This window comes from Euleptes europaea, chromosome 2 (genome assembly GCF_029931775.1).
Source record: "Euleptes europaea isolate rEulEur1 chromosome 2, rEulEur1.hap1, whole genome shotgun sequence".
NCBI lineage: Eukaryota > Metazoa > Chordata > Lepidosauria > Squamata > Sphaerodactylidae > Euleptes > Euleptes europaea.
Window position 1 is genome coordinate 22,256,944 of NC_079313.1, and position 14,029 is coordinate 22,270,972.

At 45.4% G+C, this 14,029-nt stretch overlaps 1 protein-coding gene across 1 annotated transcript in view; it reads left to right on the forward strand.

Annotated features, from left to right (window-relative positions):
• The window catches only part of LOC130473173 (centrosome-associated protein 350-like), a 105,243-nt gene extending 91,500 nt beyond the window's left edge, over positions 1–13,743 (forward strand). The window contains 5 exon segments of the mRNA XM_056844702.1: positions 299–2,253; positions 3,238–3,639; positions 4,509–4,649; positions 6,278–6,400; positions 13,579–13,743. Coding sequence (XP_056700680.1) covers positions 299–2,253; positions 3,238–3,639; positions 4,509–4,649; positions 6,278–6,400; positions 13,579–13,743 — 2,786 coding nt within the window.
• Positions 13,744–14,029: the final 286 nt, after the last annotated feature.

The window sequence follows — 14,029 nt, forward strand, 5'->3', positions numbered from 1 at the left end:
ATGTTCCAGGTCATGGGTGCATGATCTGATTTTCAGTCAGTTATACATTGGGAGAACCCCCTTTAAACAGCACTCATTTACTTGGTGCTGAAAGGGAGCTTTGTGAGTGGGGAGGAGGAGCTTCTGGTTTCCATTCCACCCTGCTTTTGAAAGTGGAAATGGTGGCATGTGTCCCTTCTCGCCCCTTTTCTCTGGCTTCACATGTCCTTGCTAGGGCAGCCTTGATTCTTTATTCTTAACTATTTCAATTGGATATACCTCTAGAATGTTTAAAATCGTTCTTTTCCCCCCTCTCAAGATGCTGTATCGCGTTCTGCGAGATCTGACTCTTCATACACCAAGAAATTCATTGAGGCAGAGATTCAGACAGAGGAGCATTTCCAAGCTCCATCCCCAGGCCTCCAGGCCCCACAAGAAGCTGGATCAGAATCGTGTGATTCTCTGGATAGTTTCCCCCCCTTGGCTCTTCTCAAAGATTTAGGAGACTTGAGCAAAACATCCCATGTGTCACTGAACACTTTCGAAGGTGCGACAAGTTGTGATACACTTGTTTCCACTAACAGATCTGTAATACAAGAGGAATGTATTTCTGTGAAATCAGAAAACTCTGAGTCAGATGATAGCCACAGGCTTTCTGGAAGACCCAATGCTTCTGCTTTGGACACTGAGCAAAAGAGTTGCCCTCCAGTCTCATTAAAGGCAAGTGCTGAGATTGGCTTGGCTGTCGCTTGTGTTCAAGATGCAAAGGAGATACCGAAGCAGGAGAAATGTCACAGGAATGGTGAACGTGCTGCATCAGGCCAATCCTCTCAGAAGCTGGATAAGACTTTGCTTCCGGAACAGCTATTTGTTTGCACAGAGCCCTTGTATTCTAACGATTTTGAGAGATCTTCAGCGAGAAAGCATAGGTCAGACGATGGGGCACCTCATAATCAATATTACAAGGATGATTTTGACACCTCTGCATCCTCTCTTGGAAAAGACTCTAGGTCACAGGGAGCGAAATCGTGGTGTACAAAAGCTCCTTGGAAGTGCCGAAGTATTGGAAGTGCCGAAGAAGTAAGTGAATATCTCAGTGACAGAGCTCTCTCTGTGGCTTCTAGCATTCATTCAGAAAGATTATTAATTCTGAAATCGCCAACAGGACTGCTGAAAAGTAAAGAGCGCAGTGATGTGGAGGGAGAATCCGCTCGTGTTGATCCATCGTTCTGGGCTTCCTCTTCCATGACAGAAGAAGAGGAAAATACTCTGCAAGATTTCAGCATTGGTGACAGAATCCTTGTCAGTAATGTCCAGCCTGGAACACTGAGATTTAAGGGCCTGACAAATTTTGCTAAAGGATTTTGGGCTGGTGTGGAATTGGACATGCCTGAAGGAAGGAATAATGGAATTTATGATGGCATTAAATATTTTGATTGTAAGGAAAAACATGGCATTTTTGCTCCTCCGCAAAAAATTTCATGGATTTCAGAGAGTTTTGTTGGCCCTGTGGACACAGGGGAGCACTCTTTCTGTACGATTCAACTAGATCCCAACCACAAAGCAGACCACAAGGACAGAGAGAGTGCTGGGGAAGCAGAAGAGGAGAGTGAGGGGACAATTATAAGTGACCAATCTCTCCAGGATAAATCACAAAGAGGCGTTTCTGCCTTAGAGGCTTCCATAGCAGCTGAAAACTATTTAAAACTCAGTGCCCAAAAAAGCCAAATTGTTGCTGCTGTTGAAGAAGTGCTTTCTGAAGAACAGAGTGTTGTCAATTCTCTAAAGTCCTCAGCAGAGGACAACCGGCTCTTGCCTGCCTTCATTTCTGATGCCCTTAGCAAGTCGTCAACTGTTGGAGTGGAAGGGGCCTTGGATGGAATCGTCCCTGAGAAATGGAAGCAACAGCAGCCCTCTTGGCAAGAATATGCTGAAAAGTCGGAGAGCCTTTCCCCAGGAGTGCTGGAGAAGTCTGCAGCTCCCCTCCTGGACTTGCTCACAGAAGAATGGTGCCAATCAGAAGCCCAGCTGAGGCTCCCATCCCACAAGGAAGACAAATCCAAAGAGCAACAGGAAAAAGTGGGTTTGTTGATGGACAGCCTCTTGCAGGTGTTTGTGAAGGACACTGTCTGTCAGCTGCAGCAAATCAGAAAGGCCAGGAACGAGAAGATTCACCTCAGTAATCAAGAACTAGCTGGTGACTCACTGAGCATCTTAATAAGTTCTCAGTTGGAGGATGGAGAAGTGTCCTCTCCCGACTTGTGTCCCAGGCCCGTAAGTACCCTTTCCTCAGATGGGTCCAGGAATGAATGTTGTGGTGCTGCCTCAGCCATAAAAATGAGCAGCTTTAATTTGATGGGTTAGTCCTACTTGCAGCAACCTCTTGTGATGCATTCTAAAATGTTTTGCAGAGTTTATGTTCAGAGATAGAGAAAACATTGGCAGGCATCCCAAGAGATGCTTAAGCTCACACAAGGGATCTATGCTAATTCAGAGCCATTTTGGACTTCTCTAAACCAGACACATCACTCCCACCCCCTCTCACAAACTGTTTTGGAGGCTGCACTGTTTCAAAAACAGCTTGCCACGCAACACAAGGGACTTCTGTTTGAGAAACCTCCCATAGTTTCTTGGTTCTTGGATCTGACCACTTGGCTTATGCCTAGGTTGAGCCTGCTGGCACCAGAATACTATGTATTTGCTTACTCTTATGTTGTTTGCCTGTCAACAGAGTTTGAAAGCAAAGAAGATTGTTGACCATGGGCAAAGGCATTTCTGCTTATACTTTTGTGTTAATAGATTAGGCTTTGAATTTGTGTAAAAGACCCCTGTTGACAGGAAAAAATTAGCTCTTCTGTGGGTACACTTACGTTCCTCCTGCTGACTGCATTTGATTCTGCTGTAACAGTAACTGTTTGGATGCTGCCCACGTGCTTATGCTTTAGGGCTACATGCAACTACTGCAACCTTTCCCACTGTAATTGCTCCGCATACACGACGTCTCAAAGTGAGAATATAAAGAAGGGCTTTTGCTTTCCCTGTCTATGTGTGGCACTGAACCCTTCTCTGATTTCATCAGAAACATGTTTAAGGGACGTATAATCCACCAACCACTGCTGTTCTCCAGCATCCATTACTGTTAAAATGCGGAGTGATGTTGCCTAGCATCACAGCCTGTAGAACTGTGGTAATTAATTAAGTGTGGCGCATACCACATACGTGCTCCAAAATAGTAACAGTATTTTTCTTATTGCACAGGGGAGCCCCATGTTTGGTGCCAGTGGGCAGGAAGAGCTTGCCAAGAGGCTGACAGAGTTGGAGCTTAGCCGGGAATTCCTGAGTGTGTTAGGAGATAACCAAGATTGGTTTGATGAGGACTTTGGCTTGAGTACTCGCAAACTCTCTCTGAAGCAAGCTGAAGAATCAGCAGTTCTGCCAAAGATAGAGCCTCCCAAAGTGACCCCCAAGCCATGTGAAGAGCCCTTAGCTGTCCCACACACCACAGAGGAGGTGGAGGTCTTGGTGCAAGAGGCAGCCGAGGAACTGTGGAAGTGCAAAGAACTGGGGCATGATCTTCAGGTTGCTGGTTTTCCCAGAGATCTAAGTGATTCCCTTAAAGATGACAACATTGAAGCCATTAGCAAACAAAGCTATAAACAGGTACAGCTTGGGGACAATTCTTAGAATCATAGAGTTGGAAGGGGCCTTACAGGGCATGTAGTCCAACCCCCTGCTTAATGCAGCTTCAGCCTAGAGCATCCCTGACAAGTGTTTGTCTAGCCTCTGCTTAAAGACTACCAGTGACGGGGAGTTCACCACCTCCCTAGGTAGCTGATTCCACTGTTGGACAACTCTTATTGTAAGGAATTTCCCCCCTAATATCTACCTGCAAGTCCTATCCTCTGCTGCCAACCGAAACAGCTCCCTGCCCTCCTCTAAATGACAGCCCTTCAGATACTTAAAGAGAGCAATCATGTCCCCCCTCAACCTCCTCTTCTCCAGACTAAACATTCCCAATTCCCTCAGCCTTTCCTCATAGGGGCTTGGTCTCCAGTCCCCCGATCATCCTCATCATTGCATCTTCTCATCCACTAGATCATGGATTCTGAACCTGTCTATCTTTTGGAAGAAAACCAAGCTTGGAGCACCCCCAGATACCGCAGAGGCTGACACCATGATTATGCTAGTGCTCACATATCCAGGGCTTTTGGGGCAAGCAGATGTAAAGGGTGGGAACAGTTAGTGTGCTTTCAGGCCCATGTGCGAACAGAGGAACAACAAGATTCTTCGGGAAACAGGAACTGCTCTGTTGGCCCCCTGTATATGTTGCAGTGGTAGGTGGGTTGAGTCTCACAAAGTGAGTGTGAAAGAGTATGAGCATGAGATATTTTTTTGATAGATTAGAAAGGCCTTAAAAATCAATAATCAATGTGCAGACTGAATTGCAACCTCTGGTCTGCAAGGTGAATATTTCTATCCTAAATATCATCAAAACTAACTTTAAAATACTTTTGATTTTATTTTCTGAGGCTGTGTTTGACTTAACAAGAGAGATTTTTGGAGGAATCTTTGCAGAACATCCATTTTTGAACCAATCTATATGGATGAAATCCTGCAGGATCACTTACTTCCCTCGAGTAAAAGATCCAAGCGACCTAGAGGAAATCAAGGTAGGATTGAAGGTGTTAACTTGAACAGTGATTTGGTGTTCTTCATGCATAAGCCATAAAATATTCTATGGAAGTGGGGGTTCATCATAGTGTCTTCAGTGCAGTCCTGCACGGGAACTGCACTTGCGCAGGTTGGCCACAGAGAACTGACTAGAAAGTTTCCAGAAGCTTCAGAGTGCTTGGAGCTCTCCCCCTCCCTTCTGCCCCAAGCCAAGAGCGAGGCAGCTGCCTGCCCAATGGTCATGTGACAGAGGCAGGGGAGCACTCCTCCCTCAGTTCTGTCTTTGCCGCTGTGGAGAGAGGACTGGCTTTGTTTCAGAGCATCTTTCCTTTTACCTCAGAAAATTTTTTCTTCAGGATTTAATTTCTTCTTTGCCAGTATGGTTTTATTTTAAAAATGTGTTATATATAGAATAAGTATGGCACAAAAATAATGATTGTTCTCTGTGGTCAACCTGCGCAAGCACAGTTCCCATGCATGCCTGCACTGAAGATGCTCGATGAACAACAGTAAGTGCAACTTTGGTTTATCCCTGAAAACTGTTACTTGTGGAGTCTGGAACATTGATCCCTCCCCTCCCTCTGTTTCTTCCTGTTTTGATGTGTAAAACTGTCTTACTGCTGGTTGATCAATTCTAGACCAGACAAAGGAGTAATGTGGAAAGATCCTTACTGAGCTTGTTGAAAAGTCCTGCATTCCACTTTATTTCTTGCAAAGAAAGTACACTGACAGCCCATTCCTGAGCTGCGTTAGTATCCCCAATGCTGGCGGGAAGGGCCGCTCGCTGGCCGCTGCCACAGCAGCGCTGGGCCAGGACGCCAACAGAGCCTTCTGCCTCCTAAGCCATTTCAGCCTGGGAACGCCCCCCCCTTTTTTGCCGAGATAGGGTTCGGCAGGTCCGAAACCTCCTTTGGAGGCAGCGCAGCCACGTTGCCTCCTAAGCCCGGCGCAGGCATTCCGCTCAGGAATGTACTGTCAGCTTGGGGCTTACTAACCTGTGCTATTTCCAAGGGTCTTCCCACAGATAGAAAGAGTAGAAGAGCTTAATTAATATGTAGCCATAATGACAAAGGCCTTTCCCATCCTGACTAAAAGTCTTCTTGAATCTACTACATTTCCAACATACCCCTCCCCCTGTATTTTAGCCCACCTGACAGGAGTACAGTGCCTGTGGGGGGGGGGGGAATTAGGGAAATAGGGGAAGCCTTTTAAATGAATCTTCTCAAATGGAAACTGTGCAAATGTATGTTAATTGTTACTGCTGCAGTTAACTACATAGTTACTGTTAAATTGGTGCATCCAGATTCTTTATATTTAAGTTTCTGAACAGAAGAGTTAGTCAGAGACAGCTTCATACCCTCTTGCCACCTCATGGGATGAATACGCATAGCGATGAGAATTTTACGGTTTTCAGTTAGCCTGGAAGTGGATGGTGTGTCCTCAGAAGGGTCAGGAAATATTACCTGGAATTGTGTTAGATCTTTGACTGGGCAATCCTGTATCCAGTGATATATAAATCCTTAAATAAAAGTCTTCCATCTAAAAGTTGTCTTTTAGAGAGCATGGTGTGAATAGAAAGCGCTTCCTTCAAATAATTCTGTGTTTGTATTTGTTGACTGTACTTTAGAGCTTTATAGCAACTGAGGTGCTAAAGATGTTAAATTTGGAAAAGCAGAAAAACAACAGAGTGGATTGGCAGAAAATGGTCAAATTTGGACATGAAAAATGTGATAGAGTCGATCAGATACTGGTCAGTAGATATTTTTTTTTAAACCTTGTACTTGATATCTAGAAATAAATACCCATGGGAAATGTTGGTTAGGTCTCAAAGCATGAACATGATCCAGCCAAGTTAAGTATTTTTGTAGCCCATTCCCTTCAATAGGAGATGTTTAAGTACTTCATGGAGTCTTTGTAACCACTATCTATATAGTTGCTTAGTATGAATAATGAATAGCAAGGACTGTTGTTTTTTTAAATGAGTGTCAATAGTTGTGTAAGAGGGGAAGTTTAGGGGGTTTACCTTCATCTTACTTGCTTGTTGAATTTACTGGCATCACAGTGAAGCCCTGTATTGAACAGCATATTAGGGACTTGCAGAACACTGGTAGAAAATCCCTAAAAATTACTTGTGTTTGTTGTCAAGGCATAGGGTTGGATCCAGACAGCTTTTTCATGGACTCTCACTCCTTACTGCAGCCCCCATGCCACATGGATTTTGTACATGGAGATCCCATGATCCCCAGTAGGGTCTTTTTTAATTATCAAAGGGGACCTCTCTGTCCCTTTTTCACCAGCAGAAAACCTGCTTTGATCGCATCCATAATGTTTCAGTGTAGTGTGTGCAGTGCTACAGCTGAGTTGACAAGCTAGAATGGAAGAAAGTATTGTTGTTGATAAGTGAGCATTATTATATCACAATTTTCAAGGCTTGGTTTTAAACAAGAATATCGCTGGTGATTTCAATTGTTAAGTTTATTTATTTATTTACTTCGTTTATGCCCTGCCTTTCTCACCAATTGGAACCCAAAGTGTCTTCCATCATTCTCTCCTCCATTTTATCCTCACAATAACCCTGTGAATTAGGCTAGACTGACAGAAAGAATCACTGGTCCACACAAAGATGGGGTAGACATGAAAGGGGATGGTAAAGTAAAGCAGGATAGCCACTTAAGGATGCCCAAGGGCACATGCCAGGCAAGTTGAAAGAGAGAAACAGTGTGGAGGTGTTTATATGCTAATGTTAGAAGCCTCCATGCGAAAATTGGGGAGTTAGAGTGCATGGTTTTAAGGGAAAACATTGATACAGTGAGCCTTACAGAAACCTGGTGGAGGGGAGAGAACCAGTGGAATACGGTCATCCCTGGTTCATCTTCATGGCTTCTGTGCCGTTCCACATGGGAACTGCACAGGCCAGCCGCTGAGATTTTTAACAAGCTTCTTAGCGAGGTATATCTCTTTAAGAGCGTTCTTCCCCCCTCCCCTTGCTCCGTGCCGAGCCCAATGGCTCTTCCCGCCCAAATGGACCTGTGACGAGGGGGAGGGGGAGTGCTCTTCCCTCAGTTCTTTCTCTGCCGCCGTGGAGTTAGGACGAATATTATTGAGCTTCGTGAGTTTTTCCTCAGAGAACTCGGTGAGGTAAAATATTTCCTTCTTTGGTGAGACGGTTTTCAGAGGCATGGCCCTCTTTAAGAAATGCCATGCCTGGGGTTCCAAGATGGCTCAGAGCGATGAGCATGAAGACTGCCTCTTTTGCCTGGGCAAGGGCCATATCCCCTCGTCATGTAAGGCGTGTGGCCTATTTATCCCCAAGGCCAGGCAGGAGAGAGCGGCCCGTCTGAAAGCCTCCCTATGGAAAAAGACCTTGAAGGCTCTGGATAAATGGACCCAACTAGCCAAACCTAAAGCCCCATCCATGGTCTCCATTCCTACCGAGCCGGGTCCCTCTCAGGACAAGCCCCCAACAGCTTATCGACCTTCTGCCCGAAGAAAAAGGTCTGTGGGAAAAGTCCTGCAGGGTGAAGACTACAGGCTGGGAAGGCACCAGCTTAATGCTGCAAGACATGTGGCAGATGCAGTCACTAGATCCCTGGCATCTGCAGTTGCACTAAGGCGCCCCTCTTGGCTGCGTTCGTCTAATCTGGCACAAGACGCCAAGGCCAAAGTGGAGGATATGCCTTTTGATAAGCAAGGTCTTTTCCATGAACAAACGGATGAGACTCTAGATAAAATGAGGAAGAACAGGGTTAACACCAGGTACTTGGTTGGAAGTTCTGCTGGGTAACACCTAAGTTATAAGCAAAGGTACTATCCCAGGCAGGGGCAGCCCCCCTACGCGGGGAGGCAGCCTAGATATCAGCCATATAACTATGGCCAACAAGGGTCTTCCAGGCTTTACTATCCTTCAACCCAGAATAAAAGGTTTCAGAATAGACCCAGGGGCAGGAAGGGGGGCCAGTCTCCCCCTGAAAGTTCCTCTGGAAAAAAGTCTGCTCCCTGACTAGCTCAGGTGGCTCAGGCCCTGATTTTGCAGTTCCTGGACAGGTTGTCTGTTTTTTGGCATAGTTGGTGTTCTTTTACCTCTGACTCTTGAGTTTTATCGTTAATAACGTTTGGATATTATCTTGAGTTTCGTTCATTCCCAACCTGTGGTCCTCCGCATGGCCCGACCCCCTGGGCTTATGACCTGCTGAGCCAAGAGGTCAGCCAGTTGTTGCAGAAGGGCGCGATTACTGAAGTCCCCCCTTCTGACCTTCATTCAGGTTTTTACTCCAGGTATTTCCTGATAGATAAGAAGGACGGAGGAAAACGTCCTATTTTGGACCTCAGAGTTCGCTCCTTCAGGATGCTGTCTTTGCACGAGATCCTACCCCTTCTCCACATGGGGGCTTGGTTTGGGGTGCTCAGTTTAAAAGATGCCTATTTCCATGTGGCCATACATAGGGCCTGCAGGAAGTACCTCAGATTTCAGTGTGATGGGAAGTTTTATCAATCCACTGTGCTCCCTTTTGGGTTGGCCACTGCTCCGAGGGTCTTCACCAAATGCATGACAGTGGTGGTGGCTTACTTGGCAGAAAGCGGTTGCACCATATTCCCCTATCTGGATGATTGGCTGCTGGTAGCAGACTCCTCTGAGTCCCCTTAAAGACACGGTAGTGATGGTACTGCACACATTGGCATGTCTGGATCTGGTCATCAATCTCCAAAAATCTAGATTGACACCCATGCAGAGAATTGATTTTATTGGAGCGGAGTTGGATGCCTCCCTAGGGAGCGCCTACCTTCCACTCTCCAGAATCACCTCCAGAATCGTTGCTTAACGCTTTTACAAGATGTAGGCACCAGAAGGCGGTTAAAATTCAAAAACTGCTAGGCTTAATGGCATCGACGACATCAGTGGTGGCTCATGCTAGGCTATGCATGAGACCCTTACAGTCTTGGTTCCTGCGGAAGTTCACACCTAATGTGGACCCACAGTACAAGTAACTCTCTACCCCAAGGATGGTCCTCCGCTCCTTAACCTGGTGGGGGGTGGAAGCCAACCTTAGAGAAGGTGTCCCGTTTGGAGTATTCCCGCATGACATCCAATTGTTCTCTGACGCTTCACTCACAGGTTGGGGGGGCGCATTGTGCGGGAGAGAGGGTGAATGGTATTTGGTCTGCTCATGAGTCCATGCAGCACATTAACCTTTTGGAGCTTCATGCCATCAGGTTTGCCCTTGCTTCTTTTACAGAACTCATGTCGGGGAAGAGGATACTGGTCGCCACCGACAACACTTCAGAAAAATATTACATAAACAAACAAGGGGGCCCAGGTTCTTTGACCCTCTGCCCCGAGTCTACGGCCATATGGGAATTGGTGATCGCTCACAGGCCCTCCCTCACGGCCATCCATATTGCGGCCACTTCCAACATAGAAGCAGATGCCCTCAGCAGGGAATTATCTTCCCAGCACGAATGGTCCCTCAAGGAATATTACCTGTCACCAATTTTCCAAGTCTGGGGTTGGCCTCAGATAGATCTGTTTGCTTCTCAGCAAAACAGGAAATGCCAGTCTTTCTGCTCAAGGGCAGGAAGAGACAGGGGCTCACTTGGGGATAGGTCTATTTTAATGCTTGCTCAAAACTGGTTTTCAAATGGTGACTTAAAGAATGCATTTTCCTGGTCCCGAGTCCCATGGAAAAGGGGAAATTCCACCCCCTCCTGCGCATTATGCATAGCTAGCTGCCTCTGTCCCTTTCCATGGTTTGCAAACTCCCATGTGTCAGGTGTTGCTGTGCATGTTTGCAAAGGTGTTGCTTTGCAGTTGTGTTGCTTTGCAGTGTTGCTTTGCAGTTGTGTTGCTTTGCAAACTTCTTAGCACCTGCCCCGCCCTTTGCATGCTTGCAAAGGTGTTGCTTTGCAGTTGTGTTGCTTTGCAGTTGTGTTGCTTTGCAAACTTTTTCACCTGCCCCGCCCTTCCTCTCATCAGCTGTTTGTCGGGGCTGGGAGCTTTGTGCTGGGCAGCAAGCTCTGCTCTGAGATGCACATTAAGGGTGGGGGGACCCCTTTCGGGGCCCATATCTCAGCCCCCCCTGACCCAATCTTTACAAAACTTGGGGGGTCTTGCAAGAAGGGTCCTTTGAAGCTCTGCTGAAAGTTTGGGACCTCTACCCCCAAAAATGCCCCCCCTGGAGTCACAGAAAGGCGCTGTTGTGTTTTTAATGGCTTTATTCGGCCGGATTTTTTTCCCGAACTTTGAATTCGCGCCGAATTGCACGGACCTGAAGCGGGGGAGTTCGGACTTCGGCATATCCCGAATCCAGACGGGCCGAATTCGGCCAAATTTGAACTATGCCGAATTTTTTTTTCAACAGCCCTATCAAGAACTCAAATGGGAAATTGCTGAATTTCTAACAATAATGTGTAATATGTCCCTTAGACCAGCCTCTGTACTAGAGGACTGGGGAATGGGACCCAGGAAGTTACAGGCCAGTTAGTTTAACATCAGTTCCAGGTAAATTGATGGAAAGATAGAATTGTCAAGCATATAGAAGGTCAAACCCTGCTGAGCAAAACTCAACATGGCTTCTGTATAGGTAGGTCCTGCCTCACCAACCTTTTAGAGTTTTTTTAAAGTATCAGTAAGCGTGTGGATAGGAATGAGCCTGTGGACATTGTGTATTTGGAATTCCAAAAGGCTTTTGACAAAGTCCCCCACCAAAGACTGCTAAACAAACTTCATAGTCACAGGATAAGAGGACCAGGTTTCTTATGGAATGAGAGCTGGCTGAAAAATAGGAAGCAGAAAGTAGGAATCAATGGTCAGTTCTCCCAATGGAGGGATGTGAGCAGTGGGGTCCCTCAGGGATTTGTGTTGGGACCAGTGCTTTTCAGCCTGTTCATCAATGACCTGGTGTTGGGGGTGAACAGTGAGGTGGCCAAGTTTGCAGATGACACCAAATTATTTAGGGTGGTTAAAACAAAATTGGTCTGTGAAGAGCTCTAAAAGGATCTCTTCAAACTGAAGGAATGGGCATTAAAATGGCAAATGAGATTGAATGTGAGCAAGTGTAAAGAGATGCATACTGGGGCAAAACATCCCAACTTTACATATACACTGATAGGATCTGTGCTGGCAGCGACAGACCAAGAAAAGGATCTTGGGGTGGTAGTGGATGGCTCGATGAAGATGTCAACCCAGTGTGCAGCTGCTGTGAAAAAGGCAAATTCCATGCTGGCCATGATTAGACAAGGAATAGAGATTAAAACTGAGACAAATATTGGGGATACCTAAATGTGTTTCATATTTTACAATTTGTCTTGAAACCGGGCAAAACTTGATTGCCACCAAAGCCTGGATTCAAACAATAAGATATTGGCTCAAATTATACTTTCAAACTGAGCCAGGTTCCCTTTTATATATTTTGAAAAGTGAACTTCATTATTTCTCATGGGACATATTGATTAGATCTAGACTCTGTCAAATTGGAATTGATTTAGATAATCTTGCTCTGGCCAATGAATCTTACATCTTTAAAAGAATCAAGCAACGTCTCCTTGATGTAGAATTGCAGAATTTTAATCCAGCTCTTCCCCCATCTGTTCTCCGGCGGCCCTAGGCCTTAATAATGGATCGGGTAAAATGGCTAGGTATCTAGATAACCATCACTGCACTTTTCTATTAGCTAGGGTTAACGCATTCCCATCTAGGATGCTCTTAGGCCGATACCTTCAGATCCCTAGACACGAACGCCTATGCATGTGCGGTTTAAATTTGTTGGATACAATTGACCACATCCTTTTAGATTGCCCCTTCTATGTGACTTTGCGGGATAAACTGCTATTTACTTTGCTCCAGTACAAGAGTTACAGGAGTAATGAAGTGAAATGCAAATTTCTTTTAAGTGATCATGATCCTAACATTACGGCTACCGTGGCTGAATTTCTTACAGGAGTTCTTAAAGAACAAGAAAAGTTTTATTAACCTGACTTGTAACTTATATGTATTGCCCTTTGGAGGTATATTGTTGTTGTTTTTTATCTCTGTCTTTTGGTATGCCAATAAAGGTTAATGAAATGAAATGAGAATAAAACTGCTGGTATCATACTGCCCTTGTACAAATCTGTAGTGAAACCACACTTGGAATACTGTGTACAGTTCTGGTCACCACACCTAAAAAAGGATATTGCAGAGTTTGAGAAGGTGCAGAAAGGAGCAACCAAAATGATCAGGGGCTATAGCAACTGCCCTATGAGGAGTTAAGGGGAGACATGATAGAGGTCTGTAAAATTATACAGGGAGAAGCTTTTCTTCCTCTCATACCAGAACACGGGGTCATCTGCTGAAGCTGGAGGGTGACGGACTTAAAACAGATAAAAGTAAGTATTTCTTCACACAGCACATAGTTAAATTGTGTAACTCCCTGCCCCAGGATGTGGTGATGGCTGCCAACTTGGAAGGCTTTAAGAGGGGAGTGGACATGTTCATGGAGGAGAGGGCTATTCATGGCTACTAGTAAAAATGGCTACTGGTCATGATGCATACCTATTCTCCAGGATCAGAAGAGCATGCCTATTATATTAGGTGCTTTGGAACACAGGCAGGATAATGCTGCTGCAGTTGTCTTGCTTGTGGGCTTCCTAGAGGCACCTGGTTGGCCACTGTGTGAAAAGACTGTGGGACTTGATGGAACTTGGTCTGATCCAGCAGGGCCTTTCTTATGTTCTTATGTCACCCAGCAAAGCTTCCAAGACAGAATGGAGATTTGAACCTTGTTCTCCCATAACCTAGTCTGACACTCTAACCACTACACCACACTAGCTTTTTCATTGTGTCTTGGCCTAGAGAAAGAAAAGGCATCCATAGATGGTTACAAGAATGCATATCAAGCAGAATCTATTTAACTACAGTGACTTTCCCCTATTCTCCCTTCCTAAAATTTTCAGCTACAGGAATTGCATGAAGAGGAAGCTCACTGGGTGAATTATGATGAGGATGAGCTATATGTGAAGATGCAACTGGCAGATGGGATTTTTGAGGACTTACTCAGGGACATGATTGATATCCTTAACCAGATCAACGAGAAACAGAAGGAATTACTGCCCATGTGATATCCAGGACAGATACCTTTTGTCATAGCAATGCTCCTGCTGGAGCCTTTTACCCCATTTCTTGTTCTCTTGCATCACGTCCAGGGTAGTGTATTGGCAGAACCTTGACTTGAACATGTTAGGGCTTGGAATGTGTGTACCAAAGAGGCTTGTTTTGTATGCATGTTTTTGACTCGGGATTTGACTTATTTTATAACTTAAGTTAGAAGTGAGTATCTAGTGCTACACTGGCTGCCCGATCTGATAACTGAAAATGCCATAATCTGAGAAGGGTGGCTGTATTAGG